General features: G+C 39.8%; 1 protein-coding gene across 1 annotated transcript in view; it reads right to left on the bottom strand.

Annotated features, from left to right (window-relative positions):
- man1a1 (mannosidase, alpha, class 1A, member 1) overlaps positions 1-25,387 on the bottom strand; it is a 198,545-nt gene that overhangs the window by 125,231 nt on the left and 47,927 nt on the right. The window contains exon 3 of the mRNA XM_022662004.2: positions 6,396-6,511. Coding sequence (XP_022517725.2) covers positions 6,396-6,511 — 116 coding nt within the window. The remainder of the gene's footprint in view (positions 1-6,395; positions 6,512-25,387) is intronic.

The raw sequence follows: 25,387 nt of genomic DNA on the forward strand, positions 1-25,387 counted from the left end.
ACTAGGAGAAGAATCAGATCAGCTGAAGAATAAATAATAGAATAGAAAGCGTTCTACGACTAGGAAACAAAAAGAGAGAGAATATAGCACAGTGAAAGTGGTCCCTCCCCCTCCCATCATACTTTCCTACTTTCCAGTGCTGCTTCTAATTTCAGGCACTCTTGTTACTCAATTCTGAACTCTGTTCTGACTGATTACCATGACTCATCAGATTTCATTCGACCGCTTCAAGCTTTCCAGCACGGCACTTCCATTCGGCTGCCTATCTCAGTCACACCACGGCTCCTGCAGAGTGCACTTCTGGCCATAAGAAATGCTTCAGTGATTCTCATATTTAAATCGCATTAACTACAGGTTGGCCTTTCTCGCATTATGAAATAGGCTGAAAGGCGGAGAGCCAGCCGAGAGCCGCAGTGGAAATCACAGAGGAACAAAGCTTAGCTTTCACTGCTTCATCACAGTGATGGGGCCACAGATGTGCCAGCCAGGCCAAAAATATATAAATAAATAAATAAATAAAAGCAAAAAGCAAATTGGAAGCCTTTGTGGGGAGATCTGTATTTAGACACGACATTGCAACTAATATGTCAGTGTATACATTGACCCCATTTGGACCTGGTCATATGTCATGTGGCTAGTATGAGCAAAACCTAGCCTAAATCCAATCTGATCCGAACTTGTCGCAATTGTGGCTCGGCTTGACCCAGGATGGAGGGAAGACAAAAATTCAGTAGTGGTGTCAGAAAAAAAATAATGAAATCAATATTGCATCATATCACGAAACTGAGTTTTGTAATGATGTATCGATTTTCAAAAACACAGCATGGATTATAATTTATTAGTTGTCTATCCCCTTAACTGGCCTTTGGTTTAGATGATAAAAAACCCTTTTTCTCTGTAGTAAAATAAGTTATTTACATTCTGAAAACTTTGAGGGCTGTGGAGACTCGTAAAGGACACTTGCAGAAACTGCCTGTCCACTCTCTACTCCACTTTATATGATTCCAGATCAGTAACGGGAATCAACCCAAATTCTTAAATCTGAAAATAGACATAAACAATAGACAACCGTAATGAAAGGAAATGCTTGGAAGACATGAAATATCTGATTTGTATTCAGGAAAATAACAAAAATGCCATACTCAAGAGCCTTTAACTTGTATTCTTACAGATCAGGCTTTAAAAATAAGATGTTCTTTACTTTTAGCTAACCGGTAAATGGTGTTAAAAGTCTTAACTCTTCTCGCTTTGTAAGACACACTGGAGTCTACAAATACAAGCACAAACACCAGACTACCAGAGAACTCCATGTAAATGTCCAATGAACTCTTGAGCTGATGAATGGCTGTTTAAGAATGGCGTTCCATATATCAGGTTTAGCGAGGTGCTGCAGCCTCCTGTGTCAAAGAAGTCTTTATAATGAGCCTCACACAGTGCTGCTGTAATCCTTAACTCATAAATACGATCAGATCAGCTTTTAGAATCGACTTAAGTAGAAAAAAAAGTCCATCTCTAACCTTTAGGCCATGGCTGCCCCCCTACGATCATCAAATGTATTTTGTATAGTCAGACTCCACTTGCAGTTCACAGGAATGTCTCTACACAAGATATAACCTGGTGTAAACAGGGTCAAAGAGACGGTAAAACACTGGTGTGAAGAAGCAGGCCACTTAATGTCAGTCCTTTTAGCATTTTGAGCGAGAGATTTAAAGGCTGGTATTGTTGGCTTGGTTGCTGAGTGTCTCCTTTTACATTAGCCTCAGACTGATGAGTCAGAGTCATACTGGCTGATTGGAAAGAAGCAGCGTTAAGTGCTCCCACCCACTCGGAGCAGCGAAGGTCGCCTCATTCTGACATCACAGCGAGAACACAGACCAGATCCTCAGCACTTCATCACAGCCACATTCTGATGGGTGCCACTGAAAACGCCAAGGTCACCTTGAAAGCACGGAAGAGACTCTGCGAAGCCATCGGAAAAGCACTTCTTCACTCCTCTGAAAGAACTGAAATGGCTCACAGAAGGATACTTCAACACAATGTGCGGTAGATGTGGCTGCTGCTTGGTTGCTAGGCACTGAAACGAGCCAAACACCGTTTTAGGTGCTGCTCTGAAAGATAAGCTCCGAACATGTACATTTATATTTTGGCTAATGAGTTGGGACAGAGCTTGCAAACAAGCCTCACGTGTTGGCCCAGCAGATTACTGACCAACTACAAACAGAAACAATATCAGAGATGAAGGTTCAAAAGCCAAGATAAATAGAGGAAGTTCCAAACACTTTGCAGCTGGAGTTGGTCAGTTGGAAAAAAATCAGTGAAACTGAGGTGATCTATTCAATACTGTTCAACTAGGATTGCACTAAATGATATCTGGAGTGTAAAAACTAATAAAATACAAAAAAATAGTGGTGTCAATTGATTAAAAAGATTTAATCAGATTTATCACAACACTATTCTGTGATTAATCACACTTGTTCTAAAGACGCAAGTTTTTATGGTGGATTTTTAAATATACCGTATTTTTCGGACTATAAGGCGCACCGTATTATAAGACGCACTATCAAAGAACGCCTATTTTCTGCTATTTTTCCATACATAGGGCGCATCGCATTATAAGGCGCGTTAAGTGACACTAGAAAGGGTGCCTATATCAAAGTGAACAGGGGTGGCGCCATGTTTCCCTTCCCCCACCGGGGGTGGTCGCTTGCCGGTGGAGCGTCTCAGTATACAAAATATAGCTCTTTCAAAGTCAAACGAGTGCTGGATATTAATCTACACAGATTCCTCTCCTGAAAACTGTTTATTTGGGTGAGTAACGTGCTTCAGTTTATTTACAGTAAGCTTAGATTTCCAGATGTCCACTAAGGCTTGCTGCACCAGCGTTAGCATAGCTATCCGCTAGCACGCTAGCTAGTCACCTAAACTAGTAAAGTTAACCCAAACTTAAACGACAGCGTTACACTGAGTAATCCTGCGTGTTCTGGTAAGACAGTGAGATATTAGCTAGCGATTCGTCCCCCGTAGCTTGTTTTAACACGGTAAACAAGCAGATTACAGGCTGATAAAACTCATCTCTGAGAGAGTTAGCGCTTAGCATCTAGCTAATGCTAGCCAGGCAAAGCAGCACAGACTTACAGGCCGATAACTCACCTCTGAACGGTGAACGCTTAGCGATTAGCATCTAACTCTAATAATACTGCTCCAGCAGTATTAAAAGTGCTAAATTTAGAAAATACTGATCTCTGAACAGTGAAAAAGCTAGCTAGCTAAGCGGTTAGCATCTAGCTAATGCTATTTATTGCTGCTCCAGCCTCGGAGCGGCACGGCTCTGCACGGAGTGTGTGTTTACTGCTCCTTACACCTGACGGGTAAAATTTAGATAATACTGATCTCTGAACAGTGAATAAGCTAGCTAATGCTATTTGCTGCTCCAGCCTCGGAGCTGCACGGCTCTGGACTCTGTATAGCACTGAAACTCTGTATAACGCTGCACGGAGTGTGTGTTTACTGCTCCTTACAACCTGACGAGTAAAATTTAGATAATACTGATCTCAGTGAATAAGCTAGCTAGCTTAGCGGTTAGCATCTAGCTAATGCTATTGCTGCTCAGCCTCGGAGCTGCACGGCTCTGGACTCTGTATAGCACTGAAACTCTCTATAACGCTGCACGGAGTGTGTGTTTACTGCTCCTTACAACCTGACGAGTAAAATCCATACAAAAGGCGCACCGTATTATAAGACGCACTGTCAATTTTTGTGAAAATTAAAAGTTTTTAAGTGCGCCTTATAGTCCGAAAAATACGGTAAATAAAAGAAAAAGTGTAAGAAATGTAAAATGCAATTATATTTATATTAGTGGTATCATTAAAAAAAGACTAGTATATTCTTGTAGGTTAGAGGGAAGATAAAACCAAAGGGGTGCTGGAATTAAGAATACATCATAAACTGGATAGAGGACACTTTTTTTTTTGGTAAACATCTCAGCTTAGTTATAAGGATTTCTAAATTAGAAATTAATTTACAGAATATAAAAGCATGTTTTCACACCTGTAATTAATTTTTATGATCCGGATTAGTTGACGAGTCCATATACTTGGAGAGTTTTTCTTTCTCTGTTTGGTTTGGTTTCACACAGGCACAAATCTAAACGCACTAAAATACACACCAGTAAACCACATGAGCATGCTGTCTCCTCTGATTGGTCAGATCTGTCTGGCGTGGGAGCAACTAAGTAATACAGTGAGAAGATTCTGTGTTCCAGTGCAAATAGATGTGCATAGTGTTTTTAATGGGACGTGCAGCACAGATATATGCTTAGTAAATGAAGTGTCACAGCTGTGTACAGCTGAGTAGTGAACGCTTTACTCACTGTGCTCTTAGCGTGTAAACAGCATGGAGCAGCAGACAGAGTGTTTGTTCATTGCAGTATATTATCTGGCTAATATATCAGATTAAACTGTACCTTATTCACAGTTTAGCTCAATTAAACAGAAGTATATTTGATCGCTGGGTCAGATCGAGACCAGATCAGGTTCTTACCACAAGCGAACCGCACCAGAAAAAAATCTGTGTGTTGGGAGGGACAGATTATGGCAAAAGTTGCACAGATGGGTTACAAGCAGAAGGCAATTTCATCTGTGCCCAGCACAGTGTCTTGTCTTGTCTTGTTATGTCTTTTAGGCCATCAAACTCTTTTTTAACTATTAATAGGCATGCTAGAAACAGGCATTTGGAAATCCCTGTAAAAAGGACATGACATTCTCAGCAATAAATGGCCAACACCTCTCTCAATTTCACTTCCTATTTGACTGCTGACGCCATGTCCCTTACACTCAATAGTGGGAAGGGCCTGCTCAGAAACCAGGCGGACTTCACACATAATTATCTCTTGACTCAAGCAAAAAAAACACACTCCTGAGGCATTTTCACTCCTGTTATCTTCAAACCACCAGTGTTAAACATTGTGGAAAGACCCTTCAATGCTGAGTGTAATCTAGAAGTCACAGTGTGTCCCAGCAATGTGTCAGTTTCTGTTCACACATAGGCCCCCTGAAAAATTCACAAGAACTGTATTGGGCATAGTGCCAAAATAACTGCCTCTCATAGATACTGTTCTGTTTAAATACGTTACAATATTTAAAAAAGTTCACATGAGAAAAGTTTCAAGAAGTTGTTTAACAATGTCTTTGCAGTAAATGGATTGCTACAGAATGAATTAATTATTAGAGAGCTTAATTATAGTCTAATAATTCATTATTATTGAGCTTCCAGTAAAGTGGTTTTATATAAGCTTTATTTTCTTATAAACTAATAAATACGAAATGTATATTTAACAATACAAATGTTCAATTGAGATGTATAACACTGTCTAGTGAGCCGCATATAGTAGAGCTGTACGATATATCGTTTTAGCATTGTCATCGCAATGTGTGAAGTAGCCACATCGCAGGACGTGCAATGTCACTTAAGGCAATTAAATCAAACACTTCATGTGGCAATGTTTTGATTCTTGACACAAGAAGTAGATGCACAGTGCTGTCTCTGGGTCTGTGTGAGTGACAGGCTGCTGCTGCCTGAGAAGCACGAAGGGAGGGGAGAAGTAAACATGAGGTAACCGCATGGCCTCCATCCACATGGTTGGGCACGTGCTTATAAACACACGTGTTGAAAGCTGTGCACCTCAGTCCAGCACAGTTTTGCTCAGATATTTCCAGTTACAGCTGAAATCACCCTTTTAATCATACATAAACTTTTTTTATTTATTTAATTTTTAAAAAGCCATTTAAATGCCTGATTAAAGGATGATTACTGTTGTTTTGCTGTTTTCCTCAGGTTTTGAGTGCTCGGCGCTGACTCAGCTCTTGATCAGTCCAGACGGGTCTTGTGGGATACATTGCTGTGCATTGATGAGACTAAGCAGTGTAAATGCAGTGTGAAGAAATTACATGGAATGAGAAATATGGACCTGTATTAGATCTCTTAATGTGATTTTTAGACATTACTCAGATTTATGGAGTCTGCTATTTACATGACTGCAATAAGACAAAGAGTGCAACTGTTTATTATTAAATTTGCAAATGCTTACTATTAAAACGCACATATTACTGAAAATGTATATAAATACTGATTCTCTACTAATACTGCATTATACTTTGGTAAGATGGATGTTTATATAAGGTGTATATAGTTTCTTATATCATAATAATCTTAAAAGGGGATATAAGTGTTTTAGTCCAGGCCTGCTATTCAGTAATCTCTATACTCTATTTTTAAGTTAAGTAAATCTTAAAAATCCCCCACATCTCAAAACAGCAACCCACTGAGTTCAAGCCCTAAGATATTACACTTGTAGATGACTGTGGAGGAGTCTGCAGACCTGACTGGCTAGAACTTACCATGTTAAAATCCAGATTTTTCTCCACCCACTCCGTAGCAGCCTCAAACTCATCATACATCTCCATAATGTAGAGAGTGTCCAGAGCATCCACGATGGTGGCTCCTTTAAGACTGCCTGCAAATGAAGAGCAGAAAACACAGTGAGAGCGCTGTAAGCTGTAGCATGCAGCATGTGCTGGCTTATTCCGGGGCTGCTGGATGAACGCAGCAGGAGGGAAGAGGGCTGTAGTCACTGAACCTCATCTCAGTGGAAATCCTCTTCAGAGGGCTAGAAAACCTGGCCCTGCTTTAAACTGCTTCAGAGGAAATCAGAGCGCTGTGGAGAACATCTCTTACTTAAGATTATTTAAAGCTGGGAAAACAGCAAGATTTACACAACTCTCCCTCTACTAGAGCCATTTACAGTCAAACACTATATAAACAAATGTACTGGGGACTAGGCCTAGATGATATGTTAAAAGTATCATATTACAGTATTAAACACATTGTACATACACAACATTTCTCTCAATACACAATATTTTATCTCAATACACCTGATGGCAGTCAACACGCAGCAAAAAAAAACTACAATTTAAACACTTTTAAACTACAATTTCAACAGTCCTAAAACCTTCAATTTAAACACTTTACCATATTGAGCACAGTAATTTAAATTCAGACTGTTCTGTCCTTAACCTACTTTAACAGGACACTTTCAATTCGCATTTGAATTAGTGTTGTCTCCTCGCCTTAATATGCTTTATACTTTCAATTCGATAAGATATTGTCATTGTCCACCTCTATCTGGAACACAGGCTTATTTATTTATTTATTTATTTATTGTTTAATTATAAAAATCAAAATTATACAAAAAATAAAAGACAGAGAAAGAGACAGTGAGAGAAAAGAGAGGAGAGAGAGACAGAGAAGAGACACAGAGAGAGAAAAGAGAGAAGCGAGAGACAGAGGCAGAAAGAGAAAAAGGTTGTGAGAAAGAGAGAGAGACACAAAGAACACAAGAGCGAGGGGGGGCAGCGAGAAAGAGAAAGCAAGAGAGAGACAGCAAGATAAAGACAAAAAGTAATACAGAGAGAGACAGCGAAAGAGGGAGGGAGACAGAGAGAGAGAAAGAGACAAAGAAAGAAAGACAGCAAGAGAGAGAGACAAAGCAAGAGAGAGACAGCAAGAGAGAGACAAAGTAAATACAGAGAGAGACAGCGAATGAGGGAGACAAAGAAAAAGACAGCAAGAGAGAGACAGCAAGATAAAGACAAAAAGTAATACAGAGAGAGACAGCGAAAGAGGAAGACAGAGAGAGAGAGAGAGAGAGAAAGAGACAAAGAAAGAAAGACAGCAAGAGAGAGAGACAGCAAGAGAGAGACAACGAGATAAAGACAAAAAGTAATACAGAGAGAGACAGCGAAAGAGGGAGAGAGAGAGAGAGAGAGAGAGAGAAAGAGACAAAGAAAGAGAGACAGCAAGAGAGAGAGACAAAACAAGAGAGAGACAGCAGGAGAGAGAAAGCAAGAGAGAGACAAAGTAAATATAGAGAGAGACAGCGAATGAGGGAGACAAAGAAAAAGACAGAGAGAGAGAGCGAGAGAGAGACTGTCCTCCTTTTGATGGAGTACCTGTCTTTTAATTTTAAATTGTAAAGCACTGTTTTGAGGATTATATTGTAATCAGCAACAAAGGAGTCAATAAAGTCAGTATGCTGAATGTTCACCAGGCACAAATCCACAACTCAGCCAAAATGTTTTAGATGGAGCCTGATCACTGCAGAGAACCAAGTTCACTCCACTGCTCAACAGCTCAGTGCTGGAGGTTTAATACCTCTCTAGCCCACACCTGTCATTAGACACGGTTATTTATATCAGCTCCAGAGAGTCCTACTCTTTTGACAATACTTCTCCACAGGGAATAAACAAGCTGTGTGTTGAGAATTTGTTTTCAACTGTGTTAGCAATGGATGGAAATTGAAAGATAAAACTGTTCAATAGAAGCAGTTTTTACACATTTTTTGGATATAAGGTTTTAGTTTCCTGGACGTGGGTTAAGCCTAGTCTTGAATTACACAGCATTTTGAATGAAGATTTTCCATTGAAAAGAAAATCAAGTTTACTACTAGGCCTAATCCCTGTATGGGGAAACAGCCACATAAGTTATTTAATAAAATAAAAATTCTGAGATTCTGCTAAATTCACTGAACTACATAAGCTTCGCTTGGAATATCACAGCTAATTCACATTTTCCTGTGGGAATGATGAATGACAGTCACAGAGAACTACACTACACAGTCACATCCACATCCAACCTGTTCTTAATTACACACACACACTCACACAGTAATAAATCACCCTACAGTGTTCTTTCATTAGGCTTTTTGTCTCTTTGTTAGAACAAGTGTAGTGTTGGCGGGATGCCTGGACTTTTCTCTAAACAGGACCTTTATAAAGTCTACACAGTGAGGTGGGACTAAGCAGTCATTACCCATCGACTAACATTAAGCCAAGCACACACACACACACACACACACACACACACTTCCAAAAACACTGCTGTCTCATTTCTACAGTATATTTACACACACACACACACACACACACACACACACACACACACACAGACACACACACACAGACACACACACATACACACCAGTCATAGTGTACAACCGTTCCTGCACAAATAGCACGCTCAGCATTTTTCAGTTATTATGCAAACACCTTCAGCTAGTACACCTGTTAACAATAACAAACAATAACAAACAATATCTGCTGCAGAATATTTCACACTGTACTAATGCGCTATTAGGGCTAGGGCTGCCACGATTAGTCGACTAGTCACGATTATGTCGACTATTAAAATAGTCGACGACTAATTTAATAGTCGATTAGTCGTTTTTTTTTTCTTTGTTTTTCTCTCCAAACTGCTGCGACTGCCTTTCTGTCCTGGACGCACATGCGCAGTAGTGGAAACCGGGGTAGGTAGTGGACGACATCTCAGGACATTATACAGACAGGCTCTGGTTTCATGGCTACCCCGCTACAGAACTCAAAAGTGTGGGATCACCAAGAAAATAAAAGTGAAACGCGTGCAATGCAATATCTGCAATGAAGAACTTGCCTTCCTCGGCAGCACAACCGCGATGCACGAGCACCTGAAAAGGAGGCATGTTGTGGTTGATTAAATGACGAAGAAGCTAAATTGCTATTTAGCTGCTAAAATTAGCGTAAACAGAGCGTTAACTTAGTACTTAACTTACTCATCTTGATAGCTTTAAAACAGAGGTCACTAATAGGCGGACCGCGATCCGGATCCGGACCCAGACGTTGTCACAAATGCCGTCCCAAACCGATAAACTACAGAGAAGGATTTCATTCTGACAGTGGCTTCTGTTTTCAGTGCTTTTCGGTGCAGTAAACTCACAGATCAGTCATGTGTGGTGTAAAATCACCAAACGCTCTCCTCTGCCAATCAGATCTGTGCAGACCGCTGCCCTGTGTACGGTAATGTACACAATATCTGGACAGAGAGGCATTTTTTATTAATATACTTTTTTTTCATAATAGTTCAAACAACCTCACGGTTGAGATGTTTCATAAATGCCAGTGCCTTATCCTTATTTTACACAGTTGTTTACACTTTATGCTAAACAGTAAAATAATTGTCTGTTACAACAAGCTGCATATTTCATTAAAGGTTTAATGAACTATGATTTTAATTGTTTTTATTTTTAGTTAGCATATAGCTGAAATCTAATGTTGGTTGTATAATAGCAGCTGCATTCTATTGTGATAAACTGTGTTTTATATTCAATTAACGTATGATCCGATTAGTCGACTAATCATAAAAAATAATCGGTGATTAGTCGACTATAAAAATAATCGTTTGTGGCAGCCCTAATTAGGGCGAGTTTACACTTGCTTGATGCTTTCACACCTACTTTGCAGATTCTAGACTTTTAAACTTTGCAGTTTGGTCCAAACTAGAGCTTAGACAAGGCCCAAAATATCCAGCACGTTCTGCCCGAGCCAACCCGCCTCACCCCATACACTGTCCTTTTTAGCTCAAGCTCAAATTAACCCCCACATTTTTGGAGTAAGTAGAGTGTTAAAACTGAGCTTTTAAAAACTTTTTTGGGCTGTTTGAATGAGCAAAATCTGTTCAGAATGATGTTAGTTAACATTGCAACACTGAAGAAGCATAGACCTATTATTTAAGAAAAATGTTTATTAATAACAGATCTCCAAAGACTAAAACATGAACAATGTGAACAAGAAAGATGTCTGAATGACTTTTCTCTAATTTAGCATAATTTAATATGGTTTAAGTATAGAAAATACATTCTAAACAAAAAAATATTTTCATATTGAACTTATAGTCTGAGTGCAAAAACACAAAAAACTGTAATAAGGCTGTGCGCTGCAAGTCAAGTGCATAATACGGACAAGTGGAGTGTGCACTTTGCATTTGTGCAATAAAAAAAAAAAAAGTTTAATTTGTTACTTTGCTATATTGTGATTATCACACCATAGCTTTATATACAATAAAATAGCATTTACGCCTTAGACTATTTTCTGGAGCCCAAAACGGCCCGAGGAAAGTGGTGGGAAATCTCGGCCCGACCAGGCCAAAGTTCAATTCAATTCAATTCAAATCAATTTATTGTCATTATACTATTATACTATACTAGTATACTATTAGGCTAGATCTCCAATGAATACAAAAACAGTGCAAGACAGAATATATAGTGCACAGATGATAAGTACGGAGGACAAGTGCAAGCGAAAACACACAGTGTAGGGGCAAAAAGTACAGGGGACACAGACAGATACAATTAATATTAGTATGTTTATGTTTGTGTGCTGAGGTACTTCTGGTCAGGTCGGGTCGGGGCTTGGGTCGGTCAGATTCAGGCAGAGAATCTAAGCTTTTAAATTAAAACAGCAGGTGTAAAAGATGCTGCAAACCATGATCCGGAACAGGATCTAAAATTTAGTCCAAACCAATGAGGTGATCTCGCTCCAGACCATATGAACCTAGTCTGTTTCATCTGCAGCACGAATATAAAAAACACTTTGAGGCAACTAATCTGATGCTTATATATTTGACAAGTTGATTAGTAAAGGATTATTTCAGCCATGCCCTCAATCGTTTTAAAATGAGAGACCACATTCATCTCTCTCAAAGTGCCCTTTCATTTGCCTTAAGATATTTAAATGTAGGGATGTAGAAATTGGGAGAGAAAGAAGGAGAGAAAGAGGAAGAGAGGACAAAACTCCCTAAACACCAGCAGCTCAGTGAACCGTGATTCATGAAGAACTATGTGAGTAGCTGTGGAGGTCCCACAGAATTACACTGCTCAATCACATCAACGAATTACAATGATTCCTATTCATTTTCAATGGGAAGTGCAGAATAACCAGTTCAATGGTGCCCACAGATCCATTAGACTTAATGTCAAAGAGTTCATACATCCAGTGAGAAGCCCCTTATATGTGTCAGGCAAAATGCACAAATGTATTAAATGTGTGCATTGATCACTTACATTTGTGTAGGTAATCTCCAGATATCGCTAAATCTGATCTATAAATAAAACATCTGACATCAAACTGACCAATAAGGATTGTAATTTGGCTTCTGTGAAACGTAGCCAGAGTTCTAGAGAGCACCTAAGCTACTCATTCCCTCAACATCAGGAATAAAAGGCAGCTCTGGCTGAGAGCAGCACTAGCGATACTGATCAGCGAGTTGTCAAACAGCCAGCTGTGGAAAACTAATGCAGCTAATGGAGTTGGTCATTCTAAGTCATGTAGCGCGGGGAGGAAAAGACAGAGTATTCAACAGATGGTTACAGAGGACACATTTATCAGCTGCATTAAAGCAGGATGAGTCGTCCTATTCATCTGCACTGATTACAGCCACAGCAGGTGGGCCTCAAAGCTTTTTGTGCTTTAATTATAAAAAATCCGGCCTTGCTTGCCAATTGCTTAGAGAAGTGAAGCATTGCCAATCAGCCCTACTGATCATCTGGCCGTCTGGGCTGTGTTTGAGCTAGCAGGGGAAACATCAGGCAAGCAAACCTGGCTGCAATTCATTCTCCCGATAAATAAGTGAAAAGGGAGGTTTCTAAAACATCCGGCCTAAACGCCAACAGCCAGCCATGGAAGCACTTTTTACCGGCTTCCATTTGACGCTGCACACCTCTCTAAAGCACGGCTTCAGCAAAAAGCTTTAGTGTAGACAGAGCTCGGTACGAATATCACATCACTCAGGCAGTGTACCGCACCGGCATCGGCCCGGGAAACATCAGCTCTGATGGACAGCGTGCAGATGCGCTTGTAATGAGGTCAGCAGAGGACATCCTGCACATTTTACTGGAGTGTCGGTTTGTCAGCACTTTCCTCTTCCTATTTTTCCTGACACATTTCAGTCCAATTGGGCAAATAAGAGGTGACTGATAACTTTCCAGCAACTCGTGAGCTTCTCCCTCAGAGGCTTCAGACTGTGTACAGAAGGTACAAAACATACAGAAGGTACAGGAAGAGGTTAAGTGTGAACACAAGCCGCAGTTAAGTGCTAAAAACGGATGCAGCAGTTTACCCACCCGACAACCAGTACCCGCACCACAAAGTAACCAGATAGATCACACGTAGAGAGAGAGAGAAAGAAAAAAAAAAAACAGCCCATTACTGGAAACTACAAGGTCTTGTTTAGGGCTGGGTTTCAAAATTCAGTACTTTCAAAAATTCTGTACTGGCTACTTTAGCATGTTTGTTCCAGCAGATACTTGTGAATAAGATTCAATGCAGACGCTTGACTACAAAGCCAAAAACAGACCAGATCCTAGAGCACCAAGAGCTCTTAGAGCTTCCAGTGCGGCTCAGCTCGACCCACCATCCCTCAAGTTTCATAGAAGACAGACACCTAGACTCATCTCGGTGCTGAGACCAAGGTGGTGGAACCAATTTCCACTGTGTGTCGGAACAACAGTCACTCGCTATCTTCAAACACACAATGAAGACTCATCTTTTCAAATAAGTCTTAAACAACCATTTTTCTCCTAGGGGTTTAACCATTATCAAAGTGTGATGTATGACTCTAGTCTCTACAAACTGGCTATTGATAGTTTTGAAGTAAACAACAAAGCACTTCTGTAAGGGTGTCTGCTAATTACCTTAAATGTAAATGGTCGCTGTCCAATGAAAAACAAGCACTGGATGTTAATATATACAGATTTCTCTCCTAAGAGCTAGCGCTTAGCGTGGTAAGTGGCTAATGCTAATGCTGGCCAGGGTTAGCAGCAGGCTACAGGCTAATAATACTCACCTATGAACGGTGAAAGAGCTGGCGCTTAGCAGGTAAGGGGTAATGTCACTACTGCTCCAGCCTTGGTGCTGGAGAAACTTCACTGAAACTTCCTTTATGACGCTGCACTTTAGTGGAGTGGCTTTACTGCTCCTTACCACCTGACTAAGGCGCACCAGATTATAAGGTGCAATGACAATTTTTGGGAAAATTTGAAGATTTTAAGTGCGCTTTATAGTGTAAAACACAATTGATTGTAAGTTGAATTAGAGTTTGGCATTCATGAGGCTTCTGCAATGGACCATCCAAAAAAAAAAAATTCCCCTGATTCTCTATAACAAGGCACCAGTCAATTTAATTAACAGCTTAGAAGCTAATATTTTGCCAGACATTTGCAATATAACCATACAGCGTCACAGAATATCGTCCATAACGGTCACTGTATAATGATGTAAAGTGTCCTTGAGTTTCAAACGCCTGTAAATGAGCTGATGGTCCCTGGTGATTTTCAATGACATGCTCATGCAGTGCCTATGCATCCTTACAGTCCAGCTCTCAAAAAGACTAAATCCAGCTGCTTGAACCTCACAGCCCACCTAGGAGAAACACAACATGCAAATAAACTGAAAACTGTCGAACTCTGTCACCAGTGGAGTCACAGAAAAAGTTTGCTTGTGAGGATCAGTCAGCAGCCTCCCTGTGGGTGCTTTAGAAGCCGGTTTGCTTCTGTATACCCTGGAGGAACATGTTTTATTGCCAGACAGCACCTGCTAATAGAGTCTTCACACACCTCTCAAATACACCGAGACAAATGGTGCCAAACTGACTCCCAAGAGGACTGCAAACATTCAGCTACTGACTAAAAATAACTGATTATCTGAGCACACAACAATCTTCATGTGGAGGAAACCAAAACACTTCTTAATAAAAAAAAGTAGGAGCATAGCAGTAGTCTTGTAAATGATAAAAAAATTGTGTTTCATATTTGGTTTGTGCGAGTATTCAGGTAATCTGTTTAGGCACCAGCAACAGACACTGAAATCACAACTGAGTTATTTTTACATTTTATTTTAAGACGATGTACGAGCCAACCTGCTCTACAGAGCACAAAAGAGCTCGCGTTAAAGAGGAGTCATCACCAGCATCAATGTATTGATTAGCTCTTAGCTCATTATCTTTGCTGAAGTGGAAATCTCAGTTACTCATCCGAAAAGAAAACAATTTCCGCTGCAACTTTAACAATAAAATGTGTCCAAATGCATTATCCTGCATCCTGAGATCTTATTTTATTAATACTCCTACCATGACCACTCTTTTATAAAATTAAGTCGGCCTAATTGTGATTTTTTTTTCTCCAAAGCTAAAATAAATGGGTTCATTAACTTTTAAGGATACTGATGCAAATTAGTCAGAAATTAGATAGGCGTAACAATTTCAAATTGTATTAAAAGCTCATTTTTACTAAGATTTTAAGTGATAAGAGACCAACACAAAGTAGTACGTTTTTGTTTAGTGGAATGAAAATGATGCATGGTTTTCAAAACTGTAATCAAATAAAAATCTTAAAAAAAAAAAAAAATATTCGGCACCCTTTATTCTGACTCCAATGCAGTCAATCGCCTTCATAAGTCACTTAATTAGTTAATAGAGTCCAGCTGTGCATAATTTAGTCTCAGTATAAATATACCTGTTCTGTGAAGGCCTCAGCAGTTTGATAAAAATAACACTAGTGAACAAACAGCAACATGAAGACCAAGGAACTCACCAGACAGGATAGAGATAAGGTTCCAGGGAAGTTTAAAGCAGGGTTAGGTTATAAAAACATATCCCAAGCTTTGAGCAGCCCAAAGAACACTGTTCAATCCATCATCCAAAAATGGAAAAAGTATTCCACAACTGCAAACCTAACAAGACATGGCCATGGTCCACCCAAACTGGCACATCGAGCAAGGAGAGCACTGGTCAGAGAAGCAGCCAAGAGGCCCATGGTCACTCTGGAGGAGCTGCAGAAATTCACAGCTCGGGTGGGAGAATCTGTATACAAGACAACCAGTTGTGCACTCCACAAATCTGGCCTTTATGGAAGAGTGGCAGAAGAAAACCACTGTTAAAAGAAAGGCATATGAAGTGCCGTTTGTACAGCAAGCATGTGGAAGAAGGTGCTGTGGTCAGATGAGATATACATAGTACAAAAGTAACACTGCTCATCACCCTGAACACACCACCCCCACTGTGAAACGTGGTGGTGGCAGCATCATGCTGTAGAGATGCTTTTCTTTAGCAGGAACAGGAAAGCTGGTCAGGGTTGATAGGAAGATGGATGGAGCTAAATACAGTGCAATCCTAGAATAAAACCTGTTGAACTCCGCAAAAGACTTAAGACTAAAAAGGAGATTCACCTTCCAGCAAGACAATGACTCTAAACATACAGCCAGAGCTACCGTGGAATGGTTTAGATCAGAGAATATTCATGTGTTAGAATGGTCCAGTCAAAGTCCTGACCGAAATCCTATTGAGCTTCTGTGGCAAGAGATGAAAATTGCTGTTCACAGACGCTCTCCATCCAATCAGGCTGAGCTTGAGCTGTTTTATAAAGAAGAATTAGCAACAATCTCAGTCTCTGGATGCAGAAAGCTGGTAGAGACAAACCCCAAACCCCTCTACTAAGTATTAATACTGTGCACATTACACTTTTCAAATATTAAAAATCACATTAAAATCCGAAAACCATGTACAATTTTAGTTATGTTCTACTTTGGGTTACTCTATTACTTACAATCTCAATAAAATACATCTTCATTTGTGGTTCTAAGGAGGCAAAATGTGAAAAAGTTAAAGGAGTATAAATACTGGTTTAAGCCACTGTATGCCCTGTTGGTTTCAGTCAATTGTCTCTCTTGATTCACCTTTAATAAAAACCACATTATCAAGGCACTTCAGCAAAAACTAGAGGGTGAGGGGGGAGATATGAGACTCATCTGCCATGTCCCAAGGATGCAGGATATGCATGTAGGATTACATTATAACCTATAATTATTATAACCAATAACATACCTATACTGTAATTCACATCACAGTGTTCGACCTCACTCACACGATAACAACTCAACATATACAGGTGTGGGTGATTCCAAGCAGTTTCCTGAGGAAACACTATGATTTTTGTGAATTTATATACCGCTCGACTTTTGGCATGCCAGTGTATAAATAAAGAAAACTGCAGGGGTTCTTTTGAGAGATTGCTTTGTTAAGAGGAAAGCTTGCCAGATGATAAAACGCTTCTACTGGAGAACTTAGAGAGCTTAGTATTTATATAAACCTTAACCTATAGGTCACACAGGATTTCAATGTGCTTTGCTCTGCATTTCCCAGACAAACACAGGAAACGGACAATACTGACCGGGTGGAAGAGGAAATCCCAGAGTACAGCACTATTAGCAGATAAAAGGAACACCTGTTTTGGAGCCAAGTCTCACTCAACTCATTAAACAACCTGATAAGAAGCACAATCTTGGACAGGAACATCAGTTATTACCCGCAAGCCTCAAGGGCACAATTTTGGCTGATAAACATAATAAAAAAGGTCATAAACGGAGCATAATCTGATCAGAAAGATCAGTAGAGAGTGAGCAAAAACCGAACACTATTACTTTATACTCCCTAAAGAGCACCAAAGCCCCAAGACCTTCTCCGCTCCTCTTTGTCACATACAAGTTGACATCTCACTATTGACTGGACTTTCTAAATCAAACACATGCTGGCAGCAAAAGAGCTCCTTCTGCCACAGGCCTGCAGGAGAAAAGCCCATTTTTCAGATCAGAGTGAGAGGACAAGTCTAACTGAGTGAAACAAGCCAGAGCGGCCAAAAGGGCTCAGGAAGAAAAGCACGATTGCAGCTGCTCCAAGGAAACAGATCTAAATGTTGCAGCAGGAGGTGATCTCTGAAGAAACCTCACAAGCAGAGATGCAGAGGAGAGGGATTTCTAAAAGTTGCATTATTTGCTTCTTTAAATGTTTAAAAGCTCATGAAATATTTCTGTTCAAAGCTTCAAAGCTTTGTTTCATTTTAAAGAGCTTAACTTCTGACAGATTACCACAAACATAGTTTTTTGGGGTTCTTTTTTAACACTTGAATAGAAACATGAATTTAGCCCTGATACAATATTCAAGAAAACACGGTGCTTAATTAATTAATGTAGACTAGCTAAGCAAAAATTGCTTGCTTGATTTTATTTGTTTTAAAGGAACAATCAGTAATAGATGTAAGCGAGTGTTGGAAATGGCTACAGGAGTCCAATTTCCAAACACTGGATAGAGTTTTCTGCCCCACCCGCTCCTGCTCAGACGTAAAGCCAGATTGACACACAGTGGCAAGCGACAACGAGTCTTACTCTGTAGCTGATCAGTGAATATATACATGTTTCAATGTCCAAAAGGCCAGCCTTACTATGTTAGTGGTGGTGGTAAATTATCCAGCTGTGGTTAGCAAACCTTACTGAAGCTTAGCGATAGAAAAAAGCCAACTCAGCCGTTTCCATTACTGCAGAACATCGTTAGCTGGCAACCCCAAATGTGGAAATTGGGGGTCTGGTGGGCAGGCTACATTTCACACAAATGACCAAATAATTAAGTTAAAATAAAATAGAAAACTGACTGAAGCTCTGCTGTCACCAGCTACCAATGCTTTAAGGATTATATTCCAATAGAATCTTAAGTGTTTTGAATTACACAGCAAACATATAATTGTGTATTTTTAATAAACTGTAACAACGTGGTGCAAATAGTCACACAGAGCACACACCATATGCCTAAAGTTTACAGCCATGCCTACCTAAAACTTAAACTGCAAGCCACTGGATTTGCATGGAATTAAACCAGAAATAATTAAGAAAAATGACAGATGCTTATAAAATCATAATATAGCAAAAAGCTATTAACGTTTGATTATTACAATTATTTAGATATTGTAACCGAAAAAAAAAAAAAAAAATTATATATAAATAAAAAAACAACAATAACACTCCAGCTCATTCACGGTAATAGGGTATCCTAACATAATGGGCAATATTATGAGAAAAAAAAAAAGATTTCAATCATATTCACATATTTTTGGATTAAGTACAAATGTAATTATTTTGACAGGCCTGGTTTTAATGTGTAATGCATATTAGGATATGATTATTTTTAATTAATTATACGTTTGGAACACTAGCATCACACAAGAAATAATGGCATTAACAACAACTGCTTAAAATAAAAAACACAAATCAGTGTAGAAATGAGAGATCACAATAATGTTTTAAAAAGCACTTCAAAAACCCATCCTTACTTTTAATTTCCTCAGATTTTGATTTATTACCAGTCGCACTGAAGTTATTAGGCTTGTATGTGCAGTCAGTGAGGAGGACTGCAGTGTCCTTGGTGAACATGTTCAAGACCAGTAAGTCATTTATGACCATATGACTGAAACACTGCTCAGTGTCCAATTCATTTCAGTGTCCAACTATATTCGGGCCAAACCACCAACAGTTGCATCACGGACAGAACAGTCTGCATAGCAGCACCAAATCAGACTGTACCCCGAGTGGAGCCCATCTCATTCAGGCCAGTGTGACAGATGGCAGCTCATTTTAGCTTCAGGGCGGCATCATAACCGGCGCATCTTCTAGAACCTGGAATGCCCCTGTGCCAGTTAACTTTCACAAATATCTGGCAGGAGGTGTCCCTGCCAATATCAAGCAGGCTGATGGTATCTTGAGCATCGATTTCAGGCCGACACAGCCTTATACGACTCAAAGACAAAGTGTTCTGGCACTCCTTGTGCCAATAGCAGCTTTTCTCCTGCTGTGTCCATCAGGTAGTGTATTAGGACATGACATTATGGCTTTAGGTTTTCTAGGAACGCTAACCACAACCAGCAATACCTCTGTGAGACTCAGTCCAGGAAAACAGCAGACAGCGTGGAAACTAGGCTATATATCTCGCCACAGCCAGCATGTTCTCAAAGGAGAACCCAAAGCTCCCTTCACATAGTTTTCACTCTCTTTTTATAAGGACAAACTGCAGTAATTACTAAGGAAGGGGGTACAGTATATACAACAAGTACAGTGCCAGTCTAAATTTACGACACACCTTCTTATTCAATGTTTTTCTTTAACATAAATCTAAAAGAAAAAAATAAATAAATTAGGATATGAAAACAATTCAGAGACATGTGTGGAATTACGTAGTAACCAAAAAAGAGACCTAAACCCAACTAAGATGGGTGATTTGAGGTGATTTGGGAAGAGCTGGAGCTTCACAGCATGAAGGAAAATCAGATACTATTGTTCAGCACCTCCAGAAACTCCTTCAAGAAGCTAATCCTAAGAAACTATTCCAGGTGACTCTACCTCAAGAAGACACTGAAAAAAGTCAAAGCTAAATGTGCTACTTGGAAGATATAATTCAACATGTTTCTACATAGCTTAAATGTCTTCAATATTCAATTTAAAATGTAAAAAAGCACACATTAAAAGAAAACACATTGAATGAGAAGAGGAGTGTACAAATTTTGACTGGTAGATATGAGAAATTTTTTTATTAAAATTATTTTTAGTATAAACCTAAGGTTACGTGCAACGTGCATTTGTCACACAATGTGACAACACAAACGCATAAATTCAGAGTTATTAGTTATTAGAGTAAAGTTAAAGTTATTAAAATGATATGTAATGTTACTGAACACAGGTTTGATTGCTGAACTTCAGGCCGCCAAGTCTTGTTGCAATATTTAAATTACCTCTATTATTTTTTTTTATACAGGAGAGCACAGAAACTTAAATGATTTAGTACACTGACAGACTATTTTGTAAAAAGAGAATACCCTTAAATATTCTTAATAATTACAATATCTTTAAAGATCTTTAAAAAGCCGATCAGATGTGTGTGGGTTTAGGTTTAAGGTTTCCCTTAATTAGTATTAATATTAATATTAATCTATAATGTAGAAAACACATTTATAATTAAATAAAATAAAACACATAAATGTATAAAATGAAAGGAAGGAAAACACTGAATGAGAATGTGTGTCCAAGCTTGTCTGATTGGTACTGCAAGTTCCTTTAAAATTCCCCAGCTACTTTTGGAATTGCTCAAGATCTTTCCACAGTCCTGTATATATAGTCACCAACTCCATCTAAAAGCCATGTTTTCAGCATAGCTAACTCTCTTAGGACCAAATTATCATTCCAAAGTCCAGCAGCATTGATTTCAATCAGGCAACAAGACAATCAGAGGAAAAATGCGGCTCAAGAACAGCTCCAGCAGATACTACCATAAGAAAGCATGGCATCTATAGCACAAGCTTTATCAGAGAACTCCTGGGAATAGCATTATCTTTCCAGTCTTCCTCCTGCTTTCTGTTTTCCTCAGACGTTCTTCCCTTCGGGGCATCCACACAGCTTCCTCTGGAAGCGATTAGGCTGGTGATTTCAGCTGAAGCAGAAAAGCTCGTCTCGCTCAGCCAGAAGCTGCTGGTAAGCACATCCCAACACAGCAGCCAGCGGAAAGTCGGCCAGGGTGAGGAGCAACCACAGAGGCTCACCTACACCTCACTACAGCGGTGAAAAGTTTGAACTGATTCATGTAGAAAGCATTTTATGTGAAATAAAGATTGCAACTTTGCACAGTGTAACATTTTAATACATTGCTATTTACTAAACAGAAGGGGGTTAGCTGTGGCCTTGAGTCACACAAAAGGTCACACATTTGTTTCCCTGGAAAGCAGGAGGGATATAAAGGATTAGTACCACCTCATCCCTTATCATTTATCATCTAGGCACATCTACCCTAGAGCCCAATGGACACATATATCAACCAGTTAAGCTTTGTTTAAGTCTGTGTTGGCAAAAAAGAAAAATGTATTCCAACAACACTTGAAAAACTGCCAAGGTTTTCTTTTTCCCCAAGCCAATCTCATGATGGTAGAGTGAACGCTTAGACAGCTGCATCACTGCAGTAATTACAAAAGCCAAGGCTCCCAAATGGCCCAATTGTCTAAGCGCTGGCTTTGTTGTTGGAAGGCTGAGAGCTACCACTTTCATTCATTTCTACAAGCAAATATAACATTTCCAGTCTCTCTCTACATGGATGTGTTGCTTTGTTTCCTAATTATAAAGGTGCTTACACACTAAACATGGTAGGTGTGCCCCCATTCAACTCAGATTCAGTTGTTTCTCCAGCGGTAGAGCGCTTTGGCGCTGTGGTGAAGTGGTGAGTTTCCCCACCCATAACCACGCCTCCACCGTGCCAGGTTCAAACGGTTGCACTATGAAAGCACCTTACGTGTCAAACTTTGCAGTGAGGGGTACATTGTGCTAGATGCTTTAATGAGTTTAATGTAGGCACAGGAAGTGTGACAACCTTTGAGATGAAACCACAATATTACCTGGTTAAACCTAAAAAAGGTTGCACAGGGTGCTCCTGCAGGGTGTTCCAGCCTACAATTTATTCCTTTGAGGGATGGAGCAATCCTCTTCATAGTTGATAGCCCAAGTTTTATACCTCTGTCTGAGCCTACTCTGTCTGGCACTTCTTTAAATGTAAGGACAATCTAGAAATAGCTTTTTTAGAAGGAAAGACTGGAGCTAGGATTAAAGATAACAACATCATCCAGGTAGGCAACAAAAAGATCTTTGTACACATTCAACATGAGACCCATTGTTGGAGCAGTCACAGTGTTGGAAGGTTGCTGGGGCACAATTACACCCAAACAGCATGACTATAAACTGGAACATGCCTACACTATAAGACTATAAGAAGTTTATCAAGGCAATGTACTCCCAAAACTCTTTTGATAGGTAAATCGGCTCACCGTGATCCAGCCAACAGATTTGAGTATCAGAGTTGTAAAAAATGTATAGTTATTGTATAGCTTATGTATGTTTTTGAGGTAGGAATATAACCATTATGATCTAATGCTCTGAACTATTCCTCAGCATAATATAAGATTAATTTGGCAGTAAGTGCTCGTTTTGACCTCCAATAAATCTGCACCACCATCTTTTTGTATCAGAGGTGGTGATTTGGCAATGATGAAACTGAGGTGAAATCGGTTAGCCCAGATTAAAAACATCAATCATGTACAAAAAAATGATCAACTTTATCACTGATTCTTTCAAATTAAGACATTTTAGAGTTTAAGTTGCTTCGGGGGCTGGATACTTCAACAAGACAATGACCCTAAACACTAAACACTGTTCAAAATTTACTAAAGCATTCAAGCAGAGGAACAAGTACAACGTTCTGGAATGATTATCTCAGTCCACAGACCTGAATATTATTAAAAATCTGTGGTGTGAAAAGGGAGTGCGGTCATAACGACCCTGTGTGGAGCAGCTGCGTTCCGATCACTGCTCAATAATATCATTTATTACAAATAATTCCCCCATTCGTCAGTCTTTGACATTGTCGTGTAGTTTTTATTAGTTGACGAAAAGCGTGATACATTTTGTCATAGGTTTTGTTTTCAAGCATTCATTTTTATTTATTTTTTGTCATGAAAAATAAGTCGCCAACGAAGATTTTTTTTCTTAGAGTTTTCTTAACGAAATTAACACTGACGGGGTGTATCTTAGCTTACTCCACTAACCTGTCAATTTCTCAGCTCTTTGTAGGGATCAAGGTGCTTGTCTGCTTAGCCAAGTTGCTTGTGTTTCCCACTTTGCACTGGAAAAGCCTGTGCCACTTTTTGTAAACTGGGTTTGTGAATGAAGTGAATCAAATCCTTTGAAGCTAATAACTGGGCTATATAGTTACAGCATTGAACACTAAAGAACTGAATCGTTTGAGATGATGTAGTAAAAAAAAAAAGCATTGAACGTTCGGTGCATCGTGCAACTCCAGTGTCCATTCACAATACCACAATCATCATAGCCGCCCATCAAGAAAGAACCTATGTGGCGTATGAGTGTAAAACATGACCATGGTGTACACATGCTGGATCCTGCAGTGCACACCACTTCAGCTCTTGCTTCTCGGCTGACGAGTGACTAGATGGAAAATAAGCAAACGTAGCAGTCATTAGCATTCACACACGAAGGCCCACTTCAAGCAGGCATGCTCGCCTCACCGAACACAGCAAGGTCTGCTCCTACCAGCAGATGAACGACACGCGCCTCAAACAAATGAGACCCGTCTTTACTGCTCGCCACAACAGACGAGCGAAAACGAAGCACGTCTTCACAAACACGCCTCATGCGGCTAGCGTCCGGACTCCCTCTCGCTCGCTCACACGTACACCCGCCCGCCCTTCACTCCGCTCCCAGCGTGAGCTGCTGTTGGGTCATTACCGCAAACATGCAGCTCCAGATACTGATGCCCAAGCACGCTTCAGCAGCCCCACTGCTAATTGAGCTCACAGGGGCTTAGAGCTGGAGTTTCTCTCCCTCCCTCAATCTCTTCTCTACTTTCAAAAGCGTGATGAATTTTTCACTGCGCAGCAACTCAAAACCTGCACCCTTGCAGAACAGTTTCATCTGCAGAGGGAGGTTGGGAGGGGGGCAGCTGGTTTAAACTCGGGGCTTGACAGATAAGCTAAGAAAAGACAGAAAAACAGCATTCCTCAGTGAATTAAAAAAGTTGTTGGTCAGGGTTGAGGAGAGAGAAAAAGAGAGAAAGAGAGAGAATGTGTGTTCTGAAATGATTGCTTGTGCTTTCTGTATCTGCACAGCTTCTCTACCAGACCCTTCTTCAGTGGCCTCAGTCAGCTGGTGTCTGCTAGGCTGGGCAACCGGCATTAGTTGCTTTATATTTCCAGTCATTTCTCTGACATTTACGGCACACTGTGCCCGCGGTCTCTGAGGATGCTTCAAATGAACAATCAGAACTAAGAACACAAGGTTCTTTTCTCACTCAACTGTGCTGAGCAATGCAGAGAGGCACCTCTCAGTGAGGACACCGAGGTTATTATCCATTTAAAACAAACAACAATTGCCAGTGGATCAGGACCAATCAAGGCTGAAGAATCTGAAGTGTGGAACAGAACTGATCAAAACCTGAGCGTCTTGAGCGTTTAGCTAGGTTTTAAAGTGAAAACTACAAACTGTCACATAAGTATTATGTATTTTATAATAAATATTACTGACATTTGTTAATTTAGACGAAACACTTTGGAATGCCTGTCAAACTCACTAATAGAGCTGGGCGATATGACTTAAAACAAATACTTTTTTTTTACAAAAAATCTGATTCCTTTTTTTCCCCCCTACTAAAAATCTAACTACAGAAATGGTTAAAAGTTAGGTTTTCCTTTATTTCTCATTTGGGGTTCAAGTGCAACCAGAAACAACCTTGTAGATGATATGGCAGGCACTGTAAAGAGTGACAATATACTGTAACTTTTCAAAATCTTTCATCAACTTATCTTATCTTTAAACTGGCACTGAAAAAAATATATAAAAATATAAAAGCCAGAAAATAAGGCATTTAAAAGCTGGGGCACATTTAAACTCTGCTGATATTTCGTGAATCATCATGTGACCTGTGTGGTGTTCAGACTCTTTTGGTTGAGTGTAGATTCGACTCATTGAGTGAATCTATTCACAAATCAATCCTCATTGATTCAAAACATTGTTTACAAGCCCATGCGTTGATATCACGTGCTGACCTCGTCTAAACACAGCCGTGCAGAAACTCACTAGATTATACTTCAGAATGT

This window comes from Astyanax mexicanus, chromosome 1 (genome assembly GCF_023375975.1).
Source record: "Astyanax mexicanus isolate ESR-SI-001 chromosome 1, AstMex3_surface, whole genome shotgun sequence".
Taxonomy (NCBI): domain Eukaryota; kingdom Metazoa; phylum Chordata; class Actinopteri; order Characiformes; family Acestrorhamphidae; genus Astyanax; species Astyanax mexicanus.